This window comes from Metarhizium album (genome assembly GCF_000804445.1).
Source record: "Metarhizium album ARSEF 1941 chromosome Unknown scaffold_13, whole genome shotgun sequence".
NCBI lineage: Eukaryota > Fungi > Ascomycota > Sordariomycetes > Hypocreales > Clavicipitaceae > Metarhizium > Metarhizium album.
In genome coordinates this window covers 528,640-550,392 of record NW_024467587.1, presented here as the reverse complement: position 1 = coordinate 550,392, position 21,753 = coordinate 528,640, and the positions used below count along the sequence as shown (strand labels likewise).

The following is a 21,753-nucleotide window of genomic DNA, read 5'->3' as shown; positions in this document are numbered from 1 at the left end:
TTTACCGACGAACACGAGTCTGGTTTGAGGAGCACGTTGCTCAGTGCAAACTGGCATTGGACTGGAAACTTTTGCCGAGCGCAAAGGTCCAACAAAGACGGGAAAGGACTGCGGCAGTATTCAGGACGCGCTGTGAGATGGATGCCTCACTTCCCGAAACTCCTCCTTTTCCATGACTTAAAAATGCAATTCATATACGCTGCTACCCAACTTGTACTCCCCCATGTGTGCAAAACCCCGCCTGCATTAAACCAACAGAGATAAACGTTCTCAAGTGCCACACTCAGAAATGCTCCTTCCAGAACCTAAAGTTGACCTCTCGTGCGGTGGCAGCCTTGCAGGCCGACTTGATACCACGAGCTGAGAAGCCACGTCAGACATTTGACTTGGGGATCAATCAGCACGAGGTCGGGATCCAACTTACCAGCCGCGGAGGGACCACAGAAATAGACGCCCACTGTAGTCCGCAGGTTTCCCTCCAGACCGCTCAGGTATGTCCTGTTGAGAATACCATCTCGCATAGTGCTGAAAAGCCTCTTGAAATCAGGACGACCAAAGTGCGTCCGTGACTTGAGTTCGGTGAGCGGGTCCGTGTCGGCGCCGACGCTGTTGAGGACGATGTTTTGCGTCGTGTCCATGTCGAGCTTCTGGGTGAGATAGGTGTGAATCTTGAGGAACTCAACCCCCGAGCTTCCAGGGATGCGGGCAGCCTCGTTGGACTGCTCTTCCAGCGACGACAGCAGTGTCTGAAACCACTCGAACGAGCCAGTGTCCTTGCAAACCCATATGAACTCGACACGGCGAAGTCGAGCAGGGGGGTTGGGAGAGTTTCGAAGGTGCCAGATGTTTTTCAAGATGGCCGCCCAGGGAGTGACACCGATGCCGGTACCAATCAACACGGCGATTTCGTTGTCGAAGACGTCTTCGGCGGGTGCTCCGTAGGGTCCGTCGATTCGCAGGCCGGGCATCTTCTGTCCGTTCTGCAGAGCAACCTCGTACATGCCCATGGGGTCGATCTCCTCGTAGAGTTTGTTTTGGGCACTACCAGCACCGGTTGCGTCACCCAAAGCTCGAGTGAAGTCTCCAACTTGTCTCACGTGGATAGACACGTATGAATCGAAGGGGCAGGACGTGATGGTGAATGGATGCCACTGGTACTTTGAGATGGACGGAACCTGAATGAAGAGCCACTGGCCGGCCTTGTACCTGAACGATGGCTTGTTGAACTGAAGTTCAACGACGTCGTAAGGGTGGCGAATGACCCTGGTGATTTGAGTCTCCCGACGAGCCCGGATTTCACGGTAAAGACGCTCAATTAGGTAGAAGCCACCAGTCCACAACTCCCAACGCCAACCAAGGTAACCGATGCAGTGCGTCCAGTATGCGTCTCCGGCGAATGGTGAAAAGGCATCGACCGAATCACGCACAAAGCATCCCACGGTGTGTGTGTACAGAGCCAGCAGAAAGGGAATGAAAAGATGGTGAGTATACCAGAAGGTTTCGAATGACTGCTGGCGGATACGAGAATGAGCAGTCGTGTACATGAGAAGCATACACAGCAACATGACATGGCCAGTAATGCCGCCTGCCTGGGCGTAGTGGATTTGGAGAGCGCTAACGGGACGGATCTGTGTCTGCTCGACGTTGAAGAAGTTGACGTAGTGGGCGGCGACGTGGAAAGTGGTAAAGACCAGCAAAGCATAGGCTAGCTGTCTATGAAACCAAAGATTCTCGTCGAGAGGTAGGAAGTGAATTTTGGGCCGAAGCCAGCGCATAAGAGTGCGGCAAACAGGCAGAAGAATTAGCATTCCGTCAACACTAAGCACCAACCCGGCTCCGCGAGAGATCCAGACAGAGTACTTCAAGGTGTTCAGGCCGGCGAGTCGAGCATCGGCAGCTTGTTTGTACCTATATCGCGAGGAATTAGACCAAACAACAAGAAAGAGCGTAGGATTGGCATTTGAAGCCATTTCCCTACCATCCATAAGCAAAGATGCCAAAGTGAAATGCCCAAAAGAGGATGTGGAACGTCATCTTCTGAGCAGTGAACTGTTTGCGAATCAGCTCGCGGTTTCCAAATTGTGGCGGCGTCATGGTGAATAATGTGCCGATCTGGGAGGGTAAATTTCAATATCGACCGGCGACAGAGCTGTACATTGGGTAACAAATATCATAAGAGTATTTCTGTCCAGGCTTTCCCCAAAGTTGGTCGGCCCATCCAGAGCCGAGGACACAGCTCCTTATTGTCCAGATATATCACGTCCAAGACGACCACGCTATTCGCCGCCCTCACGCGCCAACTCCTGATGCTGGTCCAGTAGACGAAAGCCGAGGAAAGAATACAGACACAGTCAAGCACGAACAAAACGCAGCGAGACGAGCGATCTGAACCAGCGGTAGCGAAAGGATGTGGAAAAGAAGTCCAAACCCGGGTCGGGACGAGGAGAATTGGCAATCCGGTATTGGGAGAAACAGGAGCCAAGACTGTTAAATCAAGTTGATAAGCGATGACAGCAACAATTATTGGGAAAAGTAGCGGAACGAGAAAGCCAAGTCGTAGGTGAAAGGGGGATCCGGCGGTCACGGAACCGACAGCTGTCCGTTACGTCTGAGAAAGAGCAGTCAGATATGCTACCTCTGATTGACTATGAAACTCTCGGGTTTCTCGGGCAATCGCTTCTATGAGCAAGCTGGCAGGATCAATCATGGGGAGAGAAGAGAAAAGGCGGCTGGGAAACTCGAGAAGCTCTAGCACGACTCCGAGTCGTCTATCAGGCACTGCAGAGGTTCGGAAGCCGGATGAATCCTGTCACTTGGCCGAGATTTCAAAGACAGAAGGGCAGAGTGACGGAGACGTGCGACAGCCAGTGCGTGAGGCTGGCTCCGAAACTTGCAACGTTGTGTCGTTGGAACTCGCGGGTGTTTTGGAGGTGGTGAGACGGGGTTGGGTTGGTTGACACTAGTGACGACGACTGGTGCTATGTCGAGTACGTAGAGCAAGCGAGGCTCTTGGAGCCCTGGTACTTTTTGAGAGGAAATCACTCAAGCGCCGAGGATGGAAAATAAGATGGCCAGGTGGTGCTGCAAGATTCAATGGTATTTTAATACCGAGCACAGCACGGCGCCCGTCCGCTCCGCCGGCCTGGTCCTGCTGCAATGGGCAACCAACGTGAAGGAGGAGTATGCCGCCTGGAGAATATGGGTCTCGACCTCTCGACAGGTCATTTGGCTCGACTCGGGACGCCGGTGGTCGAATAATTAGGCCATCGGCGGCGGCAGAAGGGCCACTGTGCTTGGCGCTTAGAGATGCGGGCTGAGCCAACGAGATGTTGGACATGGCCTCGGACGGATGCAAGGTGACTCTGCCCAGCTGCCGAGCGACTGGGTGATTGGGTGACTGGGATTGGTAGGCACAGACACGAACAAGACTTGTGCGACAATTCACAAACGGGGGCCGGCCAGGGTGTCGACGGCAACGGCCTCGACGTTGAACTGAGTCCGTCCACCTTGAACAATCAGCCAAAGCCGGCATGGGGTAGGCAAGTACGTACTGGCAAGTAACCACCACTTATTACGTATCGCCAAGGGTTCGAACCCGTCAAAGGAGCAGCCGGACGACTCCGTGATTGGGTTGGTACGAGGGAGGGTTCCATGGCGAGCAAGCCTTGAGATTGTTCTGACAGGCGTTGAGGTTGCCACAAGAGGGGTTGGCTTTCGCATCAGTATTCACTCCAATACGCCGATACCTCAATGCGTCAATATTCAGTATTGCAATATTCGGCCACCCGATGACCCGGCGTTTCCGTGGACATTCAAGGAAGGAGCGAGGCATAAATAAATATGGCCCCCGTCGCAAAAGCCCACAACCGCTCTAGAGTCAAAATGCTGGGTCTCTCAGAATCCTGAAGTAAGTCCGGATCATCTTGCTGGACCAAGCGGTCGGCATCTTCACGTCTTGGCTCGATTGCCTTCATCGCATGCTGTCGCTGATGGCAGCTCCGGATCCCTGGTCGTTTCATGGCGAAGAGTGATGAAACTACACACAGGAGATGAGACGACCGCCCCCACGGTCGGTCCAGTCTGGTTCTCGTGGTCAGGGCTCAGCCCAACGTGCCAGACCCAAGCCGACGCGGCGGAGAGGGCGTGTCTCCTTTACAGATGCGTCACGGACAAAGCCCGCGTGTTCGGACGACATGGGCCGAGCGAAGATGCCAAGTGCCTGATGCGTCAGATCAGTGCGACGCGTCACGTCTGAGGCTCAAAACATGGCAGGCAACCCCCATGGCTATTTGAATGCTTAGCTTCTTACCATCATATATGTATACCATTAAGCATATTGCTACAAGCGGGGGCAATCTCGTGGGCACACTGCTTCAGGTTACGTCAATCGACACATATCACATTACACATGGCCCTGGCACACACATGACTTGCTCATGGCTGTAGCGGCAAATCCAGGACAAGCCGCCCTAGCCCTAGACTTGCAAGTTTTCATGCCTGGAACTCGGTGCAATGCCGTCAAAGGTGTCCTCATCGCTCATTGACGGTCGGACAATTGTCCGCGGCTGGACCAGACGGTTCGCAGGGCCCACGACTCAAACACGCCAGACGACGACGGAGCGCGCGCCGTCGTCGAGACATCATCGACGCCACCGTGCGTGGTTCCCGTTGCTTTTGGCCCTTCTCGTCTCGTCTTTGCCAAGATACGTCGCGACTTGCTCTTCCTCTATTCACGCAACCCAGCTACATGCAGACAGCAAATGATAGAAACCGAGGATAACAAAAGAGCCACGTCCCGTGTTCAAGTCCCTGTGCGCCAATGCAATGTGTACAAATCAACCACGCCCGCCAGAGTCAACCTCCCAGCCCCCCCTTGTTGTTCCCGTGGGACCGCTTGCCCTTCCTTGCCTTTTTGCTCGCCTTTTCTTCCATGGCCTCCTCGTACACCTCGGCCGCCGCCTGGCCTGCCTTGCGCTTCTGCTTCGACTTGACACTCACCACGGGATTGGCCTTGCCGTCCTTGGTCGCGTTGCGCACTTGCTTTTCCGCCTCTGCCCATGCGGGAGCATCACCCTCGATTGCGTACCTGGTCATTGGCTCGCGTTAGTTGGTCAAGTCATATAACGCCGACATTCCCCCCCCGAACGGATGCCGTGGTTTCTTACTGGTCGAGAGGCAAAGAGTCGATGAGCTGTCTCTGCTTTTCCCTCAAAGCCCGGAGCGCCTCGTCGCCGCCTTCTTCCAGCTCGTCATCGAGCGACGTCGCCAGAGGCACGAAGCCGTCGTCAACAACCTCATCGTCGTGGGCCGCGCTGGCATTTTCTCTGCTCACTCCCAGGCCGGAGGCCTTGGGCAGCTCGGCCTCGACCGAGTCCGAGACCAAGGTGCCGAAGTGGGACGTCACCTTGCGCAGGATCTTGATAAACATGGCCAAGAGCTGTGAAGAGGCCATGTTCAGCTCCTGCGCCAGTGTGTCGGTGTCCTTGCGCTGCAGACCGATGCCTAGCAAAATGCACTGCTGCACGCCCGACAGACTCAAACTCCCTCTCAGCCTCCCGGTAAAGTACAGTGTGGCAATCGTCGGCATCATGTCCAGGATCACGTGGTAGTCAAGCATGTTGTTTGCGTACGACTCGAGACGCTTCAGGTCGAAAGGCGAAAAGTGTCTATCCAGCTCAGCCTTGTCAAGGGGCTCGGCCTCGACAGAGTCCAGCTTGGCTCCCATGTTGGCCGACTCGTTCAAGCTGAGCGCAACCTTGATCTCAAAGGTGCGGAAGTGGTATGAGAGCAGCGATAGGAATCTCTTGTGAAAATCCCTCGAGAAGGCTCCGACCCAGCTTCGGTCAGCGCTGTTCTCAAGAGGTCGCAGCATCACGCAGGTGTGCTCGCCGGTCAGGTCGTTGGCAGTCTGTCGCAGATAGACGGGGGAAAACAGAGACCGCTTCCAGAATCTGTGGAGCGACGTTGTCAAGCCATAGCTGACACCGATGTAGTCCAGGGCTTCAGGCCGCTTCTCACGCAGCTTGGCGAACAGGGGGGGCATTTGAGACTGATCCCGGACAGCAATAACTTCGGATTGCAGAGAGCTCTTGGCCAATTCTGCGTCGCTAGCTCTGTGAACCTTCTCCTTCGGGATTTGGTCATCCTCCTCCGAGATGCTGGCAAAACGTCCCTCGTAGTAGTCCACAAGGAGCTCCAGGGCCTTCGTGCCGTAGCCCTTGGAGAGGCACTCGGGGTTCGTCGCAATGCGGACGACGCGAGCTCCAGAAAGAGAAGCAAAGTCCTCATCCTGGAACTGTTGGCTGACAAGCCAGGGAATCAAATCACCATGAGGCCGTTGGCCTCGGCTCAGGCTGTTCAGCACACTCTGTCTGCTAATCTTGCCTTCTAATGCTACCTGAATCGCACACAACGGCTCGGGTAACTTTCCCGTAGACTCAACATTCGGAGGAACCAAGACAAAAAGCTCGTGTGCTGGAGCGTCGCTCATCAGTTGCAAGTCATCGGGCGAGTTCTTGTAGTGGCTGGCAACGTAGAGGGCAACCATTTGTTGCAGAAACGCCTCAGAGACAGGGTGAAAGGAGAAGAGAGTGTCTCTGTTGACGACCAGAAGTTCGCACTGATCGGGATCAGGGTAGCCTTGGAAGTTGGATTTCGACTTGGGCAGCGTGGCGTCTAGGCAGAGCAACTTATTCAACCATTTTTCCACAGAATCGCCCTTGGCATATCTGATGGGCTCAGCAAGGGTAATCTCACGAAGCTTTCTGGCAGCCTGGAAGTCTTCAGTCTTGGAAGACCTGCCAGTGGACCGGTCGGCAAGCTCAGTGTCCCCGTTGGTCGCAGCTGCAGGCCGAGACTGCTCTCTAAGTTGCTTGATTAGCTTCAGTGACAAAGACCGACCGGTGCCTTCGTAGCCATTGATGGTAGATGCCATAAAGACCAGATAAGGTCCCATCAGTTTCTTCACCAGAGGCAAGGGGATGGCAGCCGCCTCGTCAATAACCACCAACTCAGCCTGTCCGAGAACGTGAGCATCCTGGGGCCGAATGTACTGAATAGTCTGTCTGTGCTGCCTGTGGATATTGACTCGAACAATGGCCTTGTTGAAATCAGGGTTTGTGGACTGGATGATCGAGTAGTCTGCATGGTCTGCGTAGCCCAAAGCGTCGAAGCCCTTGAAGACAAACTCGAACAAGGTCTTCAAGTTCTCCGGCGAAGGCGACGTGATGAAAATGTTGCTGTAGCCGTGGGCAACAGCAGCGGCCACAGCAACACCCATTGCCGCCGACTTTCCACGACCTCTCGCCGCAGTCAGGGTGACGGTGCTCCGCAGCGTCGTCTCGGCAATGGCCTCTGTAAAGGTCAGCAACGCATTGGCCTGGTCGACGGTCCTGGCAAGCTTTATCAGGCTTCCCACGGGCTGCTTCTCCTCATTCTCGTCCTTGATCTTTTCCAGCTCAACCTGCTGCTCAGTCTTGGCGGCGTCCAAGTCAGGAGGAGGCAGGGCGGTAACATCCTTGCCGCCGGAAATGGGCAAAACGTTCATTTCATCGTCTATCACCAAACAAGCGTCGCAACGCCCGAGCGAGAGCAGAAAACGCTCGTTGAAGCGAGCAACGACGTCATCGTGGGCCTCTGTGCGGTATCTGGAGTGGACATCCATGGACAAGTTGTACAGCTGTCGCAGACTGTTCATCCCCTTGAGCAGCATGATCACCAGACCGCCTCCCTCGACCGTCTCAATCGTCTTGGCCAGGATATTTGGCGTCAAAGCCTCAAAGTCCTGCAGGATACACATGCCAAAAGTTTGCCCGAGGATCTTGTCCGTCTCCTTATAGTAGGTGTATCTGATGTTGTGGAGCGAAACGAAGAGTTCGAATGGGTCGCTGTCGTTGACTTCTCTGATGCCTCGCTTGATTTCCTTTTTTATTTTCTGCTCGCGCTTCTTCCGGTGACTATTACATCGCAGAACATGTCAGCAAAGGCGTTGAATGGAAACAACTGACTCCCACACCCAGCGGTTTCGCCGTACCTAGTGAACCCAAGAAGCTTGTTCTTGTAAGCCCACAGCACAGACTTGTTGTGCTTCATATTGGCATTCGTCATGATATGGTGCAAATAGACAATCGTGTCCTTGGAGCGATCGCCCACCACGACGAAGAAACTTCTCTTCGTCTCTTGCATGCCATTGCTAATGAGGGCCTTGATGCGCGAATCCCTGGAAATTCGGTGAGCAATTTTTCTGACATGTAAGACGACCATGGTATAAAGGTACGTACAACTGCTTGCGCTCCGGTCTAGCCTCCATCTTGACTGATTTCACCCGGCACTTGGGTCGTGGGTGAAAGATGCATGCGGCTTCTTTCCTGTGCCGCCAGCGTCAGCAGCGAGACCTCCATGTAGGAATCTCCAAAAATCTGGGCAGTGGTCCCATTCTGCCAAAGGCGGTGAGGCGAACCTTTTTGTGGCCCGCCAGCCTGCGAACTGACGCCACTCTCACTACGAGAAATGCGTTGCATTTAACTTCTGTACATTTCAGTTCACGTCTAATTGCAGATGATAGTAGCAATACAATGGGGAACACACTTCGGAGACGACGGTCTACAAGCAGCGGCGAGATCACCAAATGGGCAGCCCGTTCTCCCTCTGAGCTCTGTCGAGGGCCTTGGCAAGCATCAAGGATGCGCAAATGCAATTGATCATTGCTACCTGCGACAGTCTATAACAGAGAGCATGTTGATGTGATGCGCAAATGCCCCGATTCTAGTTGACGAAACCATCAACTGCTATGCCAGACACCCTCCTATGACCCACCCACTCATTAAATGCCTGAAGAACGAGAAAAAACTGGTCACACCCAAGACTATATACAGCATGCAAGTCGCCTCATGTCCTATCCAGCTTTCGGCGGAGGTTTCGAGTACGCTTCATGAGCTTCTTATACTTCTTCTTCTTCATCCTGAGCTTTCGTTGTCTCTTGACACTGATGGCGTACATGTCATGACGCCCCCTCGCTCCGTCGGCTCGGAGCCGACGCTGGGCCATACGTCCCAAAAACGTGCGTGGCTGCACGTCGTTGACAATGCGAGGGCTGTGCGCAATAATTCGAATCTGACCGTCGGGTTCAGTCGACTCCTCGATGGTGAACATGGCTTTGTAGACGCGGTGGTGCGGCTCCTCCTCCACGGTTTCGGCTTCCGCAGCAAGACCATCGGCCTCATCAGCGGACTGGGCCTGGGGCAGAGGTGGCGGGCGGAACGGCAAGAAGTCACCAGACATGGTATCGACCTGAAGGTAGACGCTGGACTCGCTGCCATCTGGGTTTCGGACCTCGAGCTTGTGCATACCACCGCCCATTTCTTGGTCCTCCTGACCGCCAATTGTCAATTGCGCCATGGGGCCCTCCAACTGGTCGATAGTACTTGATATCGTGGACATGGTATCGGACATTCTGTTTGCTTTTGTTCGAGCGGCGAAAATGGAGGCGAAGTGCTCGTTGGTCACGGCTCGTGGCATGGTCTGGGTAATGGAGATGGGGCGATGTAGAGAAAAGAAACTCGACAGACCAAGAGCTGCAGGTCAAGGGTCAGCCGAAAAGAGGAAAAAAAAAAGACTTGACAAACGTGAGTTGTGCCAAGAACCCATACCTTCTTGAGACATGTGGTGAGTACTGGGGACGCTGGGGAGCTTTTTGAACGAGGCACCCTTATCGGAGGCGTCCTTGCTCTTCCGTTTTCTCTTTTCGGCACTCGTCTTGCCTTCGTTTCGAGAGGTGTTGGAGGCCGTGACGGACTGGCCAATGGAAATGTTGCTTGACCCATTATCGGATCTCGAGGGTTTGGAAGATGAGCAGCGCCGTTGGTGGGCGCGAACAAACACGGGAAGGGTGGCGGCGGCAGCAGCTCGAGGAGTCGAGGCCAGCGACGAGCCCGTCTGGGGCGCGGCAGAGACGACGCGCCGGACCGATGAGGGAAACATGACTGCGACCGAGTGGCGTTCGAGAGAAAATCGATGGGGGAAGGGAGCCGTTGCCCTTGGGCGTCAGGGTTGAGTTCCTGATGATGTCGCGATGAAGACCGTCGCTAAGCAAAGCCGAATGTGAACACTGAAGGTGGCCAGGCAAAGTGGGCGGCCTTAGGCAGCGATAACGGACACGTCTGGCTGCGGCTGCGGCTGCCACCTGACCGCTCTCTGACTCTGGCAAGCACCCGTGCTGCGCCGCGCACGTGCCTGACCGGCTGTGGGTGGTGGGCAGTGGGCACAACATGTGTCGGCTTTACGTTCCATTGACGACCCGACGTGTGGACGTTGCGCTGAGCAGGACTGAATGCACGTGGACATTGATCAGAGCTGTGCTACCCGCCTGTCTGCCCGCATGACGTGCTTTTGTATGCGAATCCGGTTCCTGAACTCGGCTGCCCAAGGATCCAACAGGTACGCCGTCCCATCAGCACACACGTCTCTCTTCCCGCCGAGGAGACCACGGCGCGAATCCGTGACAGCATCATTCGATCAGGTTTGCACAACCCGTGGTGTCAGGGTGAGAGCATCTCCCACCTGCGCTTTTGTTAAGAAATGTATATATCTATGTATACATATATATATATGTGTGTGTGTGTGTGTGTGTGTGTGTGTGTGTGTGTGGTCTATGCGTGGTCTAAATCATGTACAGAAGAAGAAACAGGTACCGCATACTGTTCTCGATTCCTTGTTCTGTCCCTCTCTAATATCCGCTGTATTCAAAACGAAATTCTCCCCCAAATAAATGGAACAGAGACTATAAGAGCGACAAAATGAAGCAAATGCCAAAACGTCTGGGCCCAAGCCACTCAGATGGAAATGCGGAGAAAATGGACGCAACAGGGTCCTGTCTATATTCCCTCGCTCCGGTTCCCAACCTTTTCAAACCAGTGCTCTACTGGCTGTTGACCCAGCTGAGGTAGCTGTTCCAGCCAATGGAGACGATATTGGCAAACAAGACTCTGTGTTGGAGCGGCAGAAAAGTAAAGTTGATTGTCTGAACAAATGGCCATACCATCCAGTTTGTCTTCAAAGCCGGCCACCAGGTCTTCTCGAGGCGCTCTCTGGCACTGGCGCCCTCCATGGTGGCCATGCTGCTGAGGAACGCACTAATCATGACGGGCGCGAACAAGGTCTGGTCGCAGGCAACACGGGCAAGCGTCTCGACTCTGGGGTTTTTGAAGCGGATGTTGCGAGCCAGGAATCCAAACCACGTGGTTGCAACAGGACCAAAGACGCCTTGGACTCGAGTTAGCTGGCCGGGGCCTGAGGCCAAGAGACGTCGGGCGAGGGCTTCGCGTTGGGAGGGGGAAACCGATAACTTACATCCACCGTACAGCGCCATGCGTCCCGTGCGGGTAAGGTCATGGCCCTTGATGCCCTTGTTCTCAACCAACTGCTGAGCGGTGATATCACCAGTTGCAAACAGCACGGCCGTGGTCACGCTCTGGGTGAGCAGGGGACGAGCAGCCAATCTGGCGTTGTACCTGAAAACTGAGGTCAGCCCCGGTGGGTGCTCACGGCTCGATGGCCCTGAGACAGCGAGACTATCTCATCACATCTTCATCCAGGAGGGAGAAGCTCACCAGCGAAGCAGCGAGACAACCATTTTGACAGCTTCGCAAAATCGCAATCACAAACCACCAAGATATGAGATTGATAGGCTCAGGTCCAGGAACAAACGAGTGCCCCGAACGCCTCGAACTCAAAAGTTTGCCGCAAATTGTGGTGGTTGGCGCACAATGTTGGTCGCCACAAAGAACTGTCACTGAGCGGAGGAGACACAGGCTTTTCTTGAAAGGGTGGATGAGCAAGCCGCAAGAAGAAGACGGGAAAAAAAAAAAAAGAAAAAAGAAAAAAAAAAAGGTCAATGCAACTGAGCAGGTAGAGGTAGAGGGAGGCAGAGACCAGAAGGAATCTCGACAAGCAACAAAGGAGCGTGAAATGAAGAAGCAATGCAGACGGGCTGCAAAGGAGCAAGGAGTTGGCACTGAACGCATTGACCAAGAGTCAAGCAACCTGGTGGTGGTGAAAATGCTTGAAATTTCAACGCTGATCCGGGCAAATCTCGCCAAAACCAAGCAGCGCCGGGCAGAGACAGGGCAGGGCACGTAATTTGATAGTTGACATGTCAAGACTTGTTAGCGCCTGGGCGCACTGGCGTGGAGCCGAAGCCGGAGCCAGACGTTGACATGGCATGGCAGTTGCGCCTGGTGCGTGGTGCTGCCAGCGGTGCAGCAGCGGTCTGTCTGCCTGGTGGCCGCCGCACTTGTAGTTGCGCCAGTTGTACTCCGTACCGGCTGACTACTAACTACTACTAGAACCTCTCTCTCGTCGCCCTTCCATCCATCGCGGGTTCGCGTCTGTAACAATAAATCCAAAACCGCCCTCCCCACTCCGACCAACACCACCATCGTCAACCCAGCTCGTACGGCACCGCACCGCACGCATGGGAGCTACCAGCTCGTCTATTGGTCCGATCAGCATCAAAACAAAAAAACACCACGCACGTACTCCGTACCCCTGGGGCCCGTACGCCGCGGCTACCTAGGCTAGCCATCTTGAAATATCTCGTCATACGAGAACAGATCGCCGAGGTCGCTTCATCTCGACCCCGTTGCTCTCAGCCTCACCAAGCACAACAGCCAAGGCGACGACGAGACCATGCCATCAACAAGATGCTCAACCACCGACCGCCTGCGCATCGTCGCCGCGCTCCTCTTCGTCCCAGCATTTCCTCTGTGTCTCGTCCACGGCATTCTCAAGCGCCATCCCGTTCCAGCCTTGGGCCTCCTACCGCAGTTCTTTTCCGTCGTAGCTGCCGCCGTGATACTAGGCTCGCATCGCCAGAGTGACGACCAAGACGGCGAGCATGGCCTCGAGGGAACCGCCCAACCGCCACAAAGGGATGCCTTCCGGCACGTCATTGTCCACCCGGTCGCCGTCTTCTGCTGTGACGTCGCGCTGGCTTCTGGGTACATGATCATCTTGGTCCTCACTTGGATCACGACCAAGGGCCCCTCGGGCCTTAGTATGCTGGCAGCGTATGCTACGATGCCGCTGCTGGCAAGCTTGTACGTCAGTTTCCGATGAGCTGCCCCGTGATTTCATCCACCCCAGGCGTGCTGACTTGGACATGGAAGCCTCATTCACCTGTTTCTTGCACTCCAAGCCGTCTATTGCGGCCTGGCGATTCACAGCATCGTCCAATGGGTCGCCCAGCGTGCTGTGCCGCCAAACTGCCCCAACTGCAATGTCAGCCTGCGCACGTCATTCCCCGAGCTCCCCTGGCTCAAGTGCATCTTTCGCCGTCGAGATGGGTACGCCGCCATCCCTGCTGCGGAGGCGGAAGAGGATCGGTATCGCGATGACGTCGACGAGGGGGGCGCCATCGCTCCTCAGGAGCCTGAAGCCGTTGACATCATTTCCAAGAGCCGCAAGGGGAAGGGGACGAGCTTTGGGGACGACTCCACCTGGGAGAGCTGACGGCCATGTTCTGAGTTCACAGCATGTATCGCGGCTGGAGTACTGTCAAAGACTGGATGGGCATTCTGCTGGCGTTTGGTGTCGATGGTTTCTGTTTGCCATTCATTAACCCTGTGCCTGTATTGAAATAGCGTCAAGTTGGAACTTCTCTCTCAAGACTTTTTTCTATAAAGTGCGCCCTTTTCCCTTGTCCATCTATCCAAAAGGCTGTCCAATGTATTCAATGTGCATTCCTTAACGGTGTTCATATTGGTATAGCGTCGGGTTGAAACTGTCTCGGAGACTTTGTCCACGTTACACTCTATTCCCTTTGTTCTGGCCCCGACATACCCGTCACATGTATTCCATGTGCACTCAGACGTTTTCATACTTCAGTCTCAATGCCTGGCTGCTTGTTATGATGGTCAAACAACCCCGACACGCTCTCCTCCACCCTGCCTATCTTGTGCCTCATCCATCTCGCCGTCCTCGGGACCTACAATCGTCAGCACTGCTAATCTGGGGGAGGGAGGAACAGCATATTTCACCTTCCATTGCATCAGGCCCCTGTGCTGCCTATGCAGCGCCTTGTCCCGCCTCTTGTAATCCCTCAGCTGGTCTATCAAACCCTGTTTATGCTGTGCACTCCCATCCGGCACTGCCTCCTGTCCACCGTCCGACGAGCTGTCACTGTCACTAGAGGCTTCCTCGTCCACAATCCCTGCTTCTCGTTCAATCTTGTCCAGGTCTAGATTGTCGCGGGCCGTGTCAATCACTTCGACAACGTCGCGGGTGTGTTGATTTCGACTTGCCCAGCGGGAATGAGCGATGCCCTTGACCGGGAAAAAAGAAAGGAGACCCAGTTAGTCCTACTTCTTGGGCTAGATGAGAGAGAAGGGGCGAGGGAGCCTTACCATTCCAGACAAAAAAGTTAATTTGATCTTGAGGGTGCCCAGTTTTTCACCACAGCCTTTCAAGCAATTCGACGTTGCGCGCTCATAATCGCCTTTCCAAATGGGGAGTTGGAGATCTTCTTCCTCTTCGTCGGGGATGTCCTTGAGCCAGAGAACGCAGAACGCAGAAACCTTTTCCCCCAGGAAACGCTTGTCTCGAAACTCAACGGCCATGCAGCTGCTGTAGCGCTTCCTGACGGCTAAATGGAGGTCCTGCTCTTTTTTGGACATCCATTTGCCGCTGCTTCCGACAGGCCGCAGTTTGCCCATGCTAATGTCTGTCTTGAGCTTGAGTTTACAACCCTTGAGCTCGGGCTGGCAATCTTCGCTAACTGCAATTGGGTGGACGTCTACGGTGCCGTACTGCCAACCTAGGAGGTTGGGGGGAGCTTGGAGTCTGACGCTGCGCCAAACCATGGACAGTCTGACGCGGCCACGACCGATGCCGCCGCTCAAGGGGTACCATCCCATGACTTGGGAGCGGTCTTTGAAAAGCTCTGCAAGGGGAAGGTGGACAATCCCTAGGAGTGGATTGTCTTCGTGGAGTCTTGCGTCTCGGACGGAGACGAACACCTCGCAGTCTCTCCAGTCTCTGACGAATCGCTCGCAACCTGCATTGAAGAAGGGCTTTGCATTTTGTGGCTTCGTTCGCGTCTTGAATGTTTTGCTGTGGTTGATAATGACGGTACAGTAAGAGCTGGGTAGTCCATCGCCTTCTTCTTCCTCATCACTCTCTTCGTCATAGTCATCGGCTTGCCGCCTGTTTAGTCTTTCGACTTCTAGGCCGGTAATGTTGTGGATTTGAATGCTGAATAAACCGCTGGGGTAGTCGTCTGGCGGAGGTGCCGAGCATATCATGGCATCCGATTCTGCCTTCATCTCCAGGATGATTTGCTGTTCTAGTTCTTCTTCGTCACGCACCTTGATGCCTTCTTTGATCATGAATTCACGAAGTTTTCGCTCACAAGTCTCATCTACTTTGACCTTGAGTTGTTCCATGGATCGTATTTTGGGATCATAGGTTTGCTTGTCCAACTGGCACTGCTGGATCCTGGCCTTGGGATAGTAGCCAACACTCCACTCCAATTTGCCAGGCATGTTATCGCCGGCCTTGAGAGCGCGGAAGCCGTCAGTTCGGTGCCAGGTCTTTCCCCTCGATTCAGGATTTTGCATCAGCTCCTTCAGGCCAACTTCAATCCGTCCCAGGTCATCATCAGCTGTAAACCTGTCCGAGTCCCAGAGTTGGACACGGAGCCGCTCGTCAATGTTCACCTCCTCCGGCGTGACGAGCGCAAAGCAGGTTTCATCCCAGCAAGGTTCCATTTCACATTTCAAAATGCGCGTGCTCCAGAGAACCTTGCCAAACTTGGCCCACCCAACCGACACATAAGGATCAGAACTAGCTTCCCGAACAAGAGGTATCGCCGAGTCTCCCATCTTGAAATCGTATCCGCGTTTGATGTGAATCATTAAAATTCCACTCGCTACTGTATCCTTTTTGAAATCATCACCTGCTAGGATATCTTTCAGGTCCAAGGTCAGGCTTTTTGGTGCGACATACTGGGCCACGGCGGCGTCAATGGCACTCTGAACGAAATTGCTAATGAGTGGAATATCCATGATATTGAGACCACGGCGGCTTAGCGGAACACACCGCACGTCAACCTTTGGTTGTCCCATGAAGGTAAATGTACAAAGTGAAAAGAATGGCGGATCCGGACACAGCTGTAGACGCATCCTCATGGTTCCAATAATTCCTAGCAAGTCTACCCAGACGGGTATCTTGATGTTTCCGGGTAAATAGAAAGCCACGAAGAGATGCATGTCCTTGGTTCTGTCCTTGAGGCTCCGCGAGCTGGACCGAGTTCGGTATGCAAAGGCTACTTCCAAATTGACGAAATCGCCCTCTTCACCTTCCATCCCCTCAGCGACAGCTTCAGCCTTTGACAATGTTTTAGGGTCGCCGCTTTGGCTCGATCCCTTGGATGCCGATGACTGGCTACCATTATTCGCTTCAGCTTTGTCAGGCGGCGAGAGATTGCCGCTGGGTGTTACAGACTCGCTCGCAGCCCCCGTCGGCAGCCATTGAATGCCCAATATCCGGATTGACTCGCTTCCCTGTCCGATATCCTCGACGCTTACCATCCGAACCAGCTTGGGGAGAGAAGCCTGCATAACATCTTCGAGGGTATCCGAAAGGCTCAAGAAAAGATCTGGGTTTATAAGGGGCCAGACAGCACCCAACACAGAATTGAGCCATATTGTTGTCTCAGTCTCCTGTTTATCCATGTCTTTGGCGAGTTGCTGTCTGTGAGCATCCCAAACCTCATCCTGGAAGATGTTGCTGATTTTGCGAGTGGTGTAATCTCGCACCCCAGCAATCACCGCCAAGATTGCGCCGGCGATGAATACAGTAGAAAGTATCCACCACTTGCTGCTGCCACAGTCCGGCTCCAAGCCAAGGTCCGTTTGTTTTGTTCCATGGCAGAACCCCCCCAGGAAAAAGGCGGACAGAACGGCAATCGCAAGCCCCGCAAGACCGAACGTCAGCCCCCGATTGCTGATTGCCGTAATGTTTTGATTCAACAAATCGAAATCAGGCGGTGGAAATCTCCGGCTCATTCTCTGGTGAAGTTGTTGGAGACCTCGAGTCTGGCTTTGCAAGTGCTCAGTCGAATCACGATTCGAACTCAGACCCGTAGCATATCGCTTGTCGGATTTGAAAACCGCGTGTTCCGAAAGTGTTTCTTTCAGCGCCTCGTCGGTGAAGTCGTGAATAGTGACAGGGAGGTGCGTCACAGGATCCGTCACCTCCCGTTCCGCCCTTTCTTTTCGTCTGAGCCTCAACTGTTTTCTCCTCTGCTTTACATCCGTCGATGCTGGGTCGACCTGGGAAGTATCTCGGGGGATGGAGTCATGTTTGTCGTCAGCTTCGCCGGCGTCTTCATGAGAATGGCCGGGCGGAGGTTCGTGCCTCGCTTCGTCGGCAGCTGTGGCGACGCCGGCCTCTGCGGCGACGTCGTCCTCGGAGTCACCTTCCATTGACTCGTGTTGCCGAGCAGCTTTCTCCTCCCGGTACCTTGATATGGTGGGCACAGGTCTGCGAGAACTGTATGGCGCCACGTACCGGCGGACATCATCGTGTTCGTCCGTGGCAGGAGGCATGATGGCGGTTGCCTTGTGGAACTAAGCCTTGACGGCGCGGCTGCGGTGCGAGCATGAGTATGAAGCGAACCAAGTACTCGAGGAGGAACTGTAGCAGGGCGTAAATATGATCGCTGGAAGCATTGACTGGGAGTTTGCAGACAGGGATGGACAGATTTGGACGTGGGCAAAGTTTAAGTTGAGTGAAACGAGCCGAGGTGCTCACTGCTGCGGTCGTTGGCGTTACGTCACGAGCTCAATTTCTTGGCACGACGCGCCCGCATAAACCAGATGGACATCGGGCAGCAACTGGTTCTTGCATCGTTTAACGTGATGAAATCAACCAACAAATATTGATATGCTTGTAGCTTCTTGAATTACGCTTTTGTGCATTTGAGTCGTCTCAGTCTGACTTGAACTCTGGGATCCAAGCGCATACTCCAAGATCGCTGTTCATAACTAAGCATCTCGGTGAGTATTTAGTTTTAAGTCGCTGCTGCCCAATGAGTGGCTTTCTAATTGCCCCTGAAACCTAGCCAAGTTCCTGACGAACATCGTCTTGAAATGGATAAACTACATTAATTCCTGCAACGCATACATCAAGGCGGAGTGGCGGAGTGGCCGAGTGGTTAAGGCGACATTCGTTGGGTTCGCCCGCGCAGGTTCGAGTCCTGTCTCCGTCGTTGTGTTTTTGCTGTTCACCTCCTCTGGTGTAGGAGGAACTCGTGCCTGTTTGACTGCCTTTACTAGCTGCGCCTTCGAGAAATGCTTATCCTGGAGAAAAAAAAAAGAAATAGAAAAGAAAAAGACTCAAGGTCACAATGGAATTGTCTCAATAACAGGCAATATATGCTTGTACTAGCTAGCAATCACGTAATTCACCCGTCGTAACCCCAGTTAGCTGTGCAAGAAATATGACATTGATCATTATTTCGCCCGATATATCCTAGATTCCTTTACCCTCAAACCCCCTCCTGCTTATCTTTGTATACCACGTATGCCCTCGGTAGAGAAGTGTCTATGCGATGGCACTGACTTTAGTCTCTAGTTCTGCCAACTCCCGAAACTCCTCGACTTGAGCTTCGAGTGCTTTGCCTTCAAGAATAGTACACGGCTTTCGCGGCAGTCCTCCATAGCCGTAATATCTCTGTAGAGCAACCTTGACCGAAACAAAACCCCCCTTGATGGCTGCCCAGTCACCACGTGCAACAATTCCCTGCATCTGTACGGCCTTTTCCACCTCGCCATTCTTCCAGAGGCGAACAATCTCATTGCAGACGACTGGGGAAATATTAGCTAGTCCGGCGATGACGCCGTGACCACCAACCGACAGTGTCTGAATGATGAAATCAGCACTTCCACCGTACGTCCGGAAAGAAGTGCCTTGAGTGCCGGCCACGATACGGGCAAGCTTACCAGTGTTACCACAAGTCAGCTTGACACCAACAATATTGGGGTGTCTGGCGAGGGTGAGGATCGTGTCGCAACTGAGATCCAATCCACCACAGGGGGCGGGGAAGTTGTAAATAAGGAGTGGAACCGGACTTGCATCCGCCACGGCGAGAAAGTGCTGGATGATCAAGTCCCTGCTTAACAAATTGCCATAGTATGAGGGGGGTAGGATAAGAGCATGAGTGCCACCCGATTCGCCAGCGTCTCGACAGAGCTGAATAGTCTCTCGTGTTGATTGCGCACCGCAACCAACAATTATGGGGAGGTATGTCTTGCCCGCCTCTTCCAGGGCAGTTCGTGTGAGGCGTGTGATGAGTTTTCGCTCAGCGTGATCGAGGTGAACTGCCTCGCCGTTGGAGCCATGAGTTACAAGGCCTGCAACCCCAGCACGAGCAAGGCGCCTTGCGTGCTTCTTGGTAGTCTCTTCATCAACGCTATCGTCTGAGGAGAAGAAGGCTACAGTGGGAACAAGTATGCCGGGTTCCAAAGTGCTGCAGCGACTGGGGATTTCGCTGTCATGAACATCCGGCTGCAGGCCTGCTGAGAATGATGTAGTCATGGTGGCAGCTTCGAGATGTTTTTCGGACTCTACGCCAGGGCAGGCGAAGCAAGGCAACCTTGTGGTGGTGAAACTAGGACGTCTCGACTCTTGAGTCTTGGCAACCCGATCTCTACCTATCCGGGATACGTGGAGAGCGGCTGAGGATACACAAATAATGTTGATGAAATAACCACGCCGAATATAATGGGAGGAGTGAGGAGGAGGGGGGCAAGGATATGAGAACGAGTAAAAGGAAAGGGCGTGAGGTCCTAGGTACCGAGGTAGTTGCTATATAAAGATGTGGACTTGAGGAAGGAACCATCCATTCACATTCGCAAGGTAGAAGCGAGCCGTGTCTCAATCACCCCACACAAGTCAAATCTCCCATTTTCCACGTCCCATACGCTGGCGTCGAGATTGTCGTATTAACCTTTGCATGTGCGACTCAAGCAACAAACCACCTGCCCCCCACGATACGGACGAAGAAGCGGGTTTTTACTCCCCCACGAAACACCAGCCCGTTGGCCCCCCGATACGAGCCGGGGTTTGGGGCCAGATCCGCCACGTCTTGTGAACTCAGATCGGACAGCCACCAGGAAAGAACGGAGCGTGAGGGCAGCGATTTGTTGCCTCATGGGCAAGAACGGCTAGTGGAAACTCATGCCCGAGGAGGCACACGCTTTGCAGGCTGACCGAGTCCCAGGTGTCGATATCTTGCCTTGGGATTAGTGGACGTTGAAGCAGCAGAGGAAGACGAAATGGGTACAACCAACGGCATTGACACTTGTCCCAGAAGCGTCGGCCTTGCAGCTCTGGCTGCAGCTCGTTGAAAATAGTATGGCGAGGCGTTGGCGCGTTCATGATCGTCATGCTGTCACGTCCAAATTCCGGCATGTGACGAGCATGATGCTGACTGATAAGAAAGCAACCTCAACCCGCTTCAATAGCATGCAGTTCCGCACCCGGTCGATTGTCCCGTCTGGAAGGAATTCCTGGTACGTAATCGCCCTCTTTCGGACTCGCTTGGGGAAGTGCTCGTCAGGCAGGTCCGACCTTTACATCTATTCCCACAAGAAGCACACCACGAAGTAAGTATATTCCATTGCAGGGCTACCTTGGGCTGCTTCTAGGGGTTGTAGACATTTGGAGCGTGGCACAGCGGCGTTATTCAGTGTATGTTTGCCGTGCGCCATCGCAGCCGCCGCGGCTCCGTCATTTGTCGGAGCATTTGCTCGGTCGTTGTTACCTCTATTCTGCGTACAGTTGCGCATCGACGAACCGAACGGGGCAGGAGGCAAAGGCGCCGGTGCGGCCCGCGCCTAGATACATCAATGTGCGAGACTTGGGCACTGCGTGCATCGGCATACCCTAGTCCTCGGCTGCAAGATTTCGCCTGCGGACCCCTCCTGTGTACAGTGTCCACCATCGGGCATCTCATTCTCGTCTGTCACGCGGCGGCCCAACTTTGCTAGCCGTCGTGAGTCGTGACAACCAACTCATGACTCTACGATCAAACACCGAGGCGAGGTCCAAAGACCATGCGGCTGATAAATGTCGAATCGAGGCTCCTGGAGGAATTTGTTGCTGAGATACCGCATTATGCCATACTTTCACACACATGGGGAGACGACGAGGTCGTTTTCCAGGACTTTGTGCACTCCAGTGAAGAAGCAAGGCGTCAAAAGAAGGGGTTCGCCAAAATTCTCAAGACATGCGAGTTGGCAAAATCATCTGGTCTCAGATATGCTTGGGTCGACACGTGCTGCATAGACAAGTCTAGCAGCGCCGAGCTGGGCGAAGCCATCAACTCGATGTTTCGCTGGTATCGCGGCGCCATTGTTTGCTATGCTTGGCTTACCGACTTAGTCCCCGACAGCTCATCAGAGCCTGATGCCGAGGCGTTGAAGGGCTGTCGATGGTTTAAACGGGGATGGACTCTACAGGAACTGATTGCGCCGCGAGCGGTGGAGTTTTACGATGCAAATTGGAACTTTCGTGGCTCGAAATGTGGTTTGAAGTCCCTTTTAACGGATATAACAAAGGTACCTGACAATGTGCTCGAGTCGCCCGAGTCGTTGTACACACTGTCAGTCGCCGACGGATGTCTTGGATGTCTGAGCGCAAAACAACTCGGACTGAAGATCTGGCGTACTGCTTGCTGGGCATCTTCGACGTGAG

General features: G+C 53.9%; 8 protein-coding genes across 8 annotated transcripts; 2 read left to right on the top strand and 6 right to left on the bottom strand.

Moving 5' to 3' along the window:
- Positions 1 to 283: 283 nt before the first annotated feature.
- MAM_05403 (NADPH oxidase) lies at positions 284 to 2,094 on the bottom strand (the record flags this gene model as incomplete). The annotated part of the gene is made up of 3 exons (XM_040824201.1): positions 284 to 360; positions 425 to 1,908; positions 1,979 to 2,094. The coding sequence occupies 3 exons, from the start codon at positions 2,092 to 2,094 to the stop codon at positions 284 to 286; spliced, it is 1,677 nt and encodes a 558-aa protein (XP_040677913.1).
- A 2,760-nt stretch (positions 2,095 to 4,854) lies between these two features.
- Positions 4,855 to 8,308, bottom strand: MAM_05402 (uncharacterized protein; the record flags this gene model as incomplete). The annotated part of the gene is made up of 4 exons (XM_040824200.1): positions 4,855 to 5,086; positions 5,166 to 7,955; positions 8,033 to 8,218; positions 8,280 to 8,308. 4 exons carry the CDS (start codon positions 8,306 to 8,308, stop codon positions 4,855 to 4,857), a joined length of 3,237 nt encoding a protein of 1,078 aa, XP_040677912.1.
- Positions 8,309 to 8,886: 578 nt separating this feature from the next.
- MAM_05401 (DUF1713 domain protein) lies at positions 8,887 to 9,978 on the bottom strand (the record flags this gene model as incomplete). The annotated part of the gene is made up of 2 exons (XM_040824199.1): positions 8,887 to 9,572; positions 9,648 to 9,978. 2 exons carry the CDS (start codon positions 9,976 to 9,978, stop codon positions 8,887 to 8,889), a joined length of 1,017 nt encoding a protein of 338 aa, XP_040677911.1.
- Positions 9,979 to 10,915: 937 nt separating this feature from the next.
- On the bottom strand, positions 10,916 to 11,629 carry MAM_05400 (Mpv17/PMP22; the record flags this gene model as incomplete). The annotated part of the gene is made up of 3 exons (XM_040824198.1): positions 10,916 to 11,259; positions 11,347 to 11,507; positions 11,607 to 11,629. 3 exons carry the CDS (start codon positions 11,627 to 11,629, stop codon positions 10,916 to 10,918), a joined length of 528 nt encoding a protein of 175 aa, XP_040677910.1.
- Positions 11,630 to 12,684: 1,055 nt separating this feature from the next.
- MAM_05399 (uncharacterized protein) lies at positions 12,685 to 13,506 on the top strand (the record flags this gene model as incomplete). Its single annotated transcript, XM_040824197.1, has 2 exons — positions 12,685 to 13,094; positions 13,164 to 13,506. 2 exons carry the CDS (start codon positions 12,685 to 12,687, stop codon positions 13,504 to 13,506), a joined length of 753 nt encoding a protein of 250 aa, XP_040677909.1.
- Positions 13,507 to 13,870: 364 nt separating this feature from the next.
- On the bottom strand, positions 13,871 to 17,603 carry MAM_05398 (meiotically up-regulated protein; the record flags this gene model as incomplete). The annotated part of the gene is made up of 4 exons (XM_040824196.1): positions 13,871 to 13,981; positions 14,034 to 14,318; positions 14,400 to 17,517; positions 17,566 to 17,603. The coding sequence occupies 4 exons, from the start codon at positions 17,601 to 17,603 to the stop codon at positions 13,871 to 13,873; spliced, it is 3,552 nt and encodes a 1,183-aa protein (XP_040677908.1).
- Positions 17,604 to 18,600: 997 nt separating this feature from the next.
- On the bottom strand, positions 18,601 to 19,593 carry MAM_05397 (dihydrodipicolinate synthetase family protein; the record flags this gene model as incomplete). The annotated part of the gene is made up of 1 exon (XM_040824195.1): positions 18,601 to 19,593. The coding sequence occupies one exon, from the start codon at positions 19,591 to 19,593 to the stop codon at positions 18,601 to 18,603; it is 993 nt and encodes a 330-aa protein (XP_040677907.1).
- Positions 19,594 to 21,113: 1,520 nt separating this feature from the next.
- Positions 21,114 to 21,752, top strand: MAM_05396 (HET domain protein; the record flags this gene model as incomplete). The annotated part of the gene is made up of 1 exon (XM_040824194.1): positions 21,114 to 21,752. One exon carries the CDS (start codon positions 21,114 to 21,116, stop codon positions 21,750 to 21,752), a length of 639 nt encoding a protein of 212 aa, XP_040677906.1.
- Position 21,753: the final 1 nt, after the last annotated feature.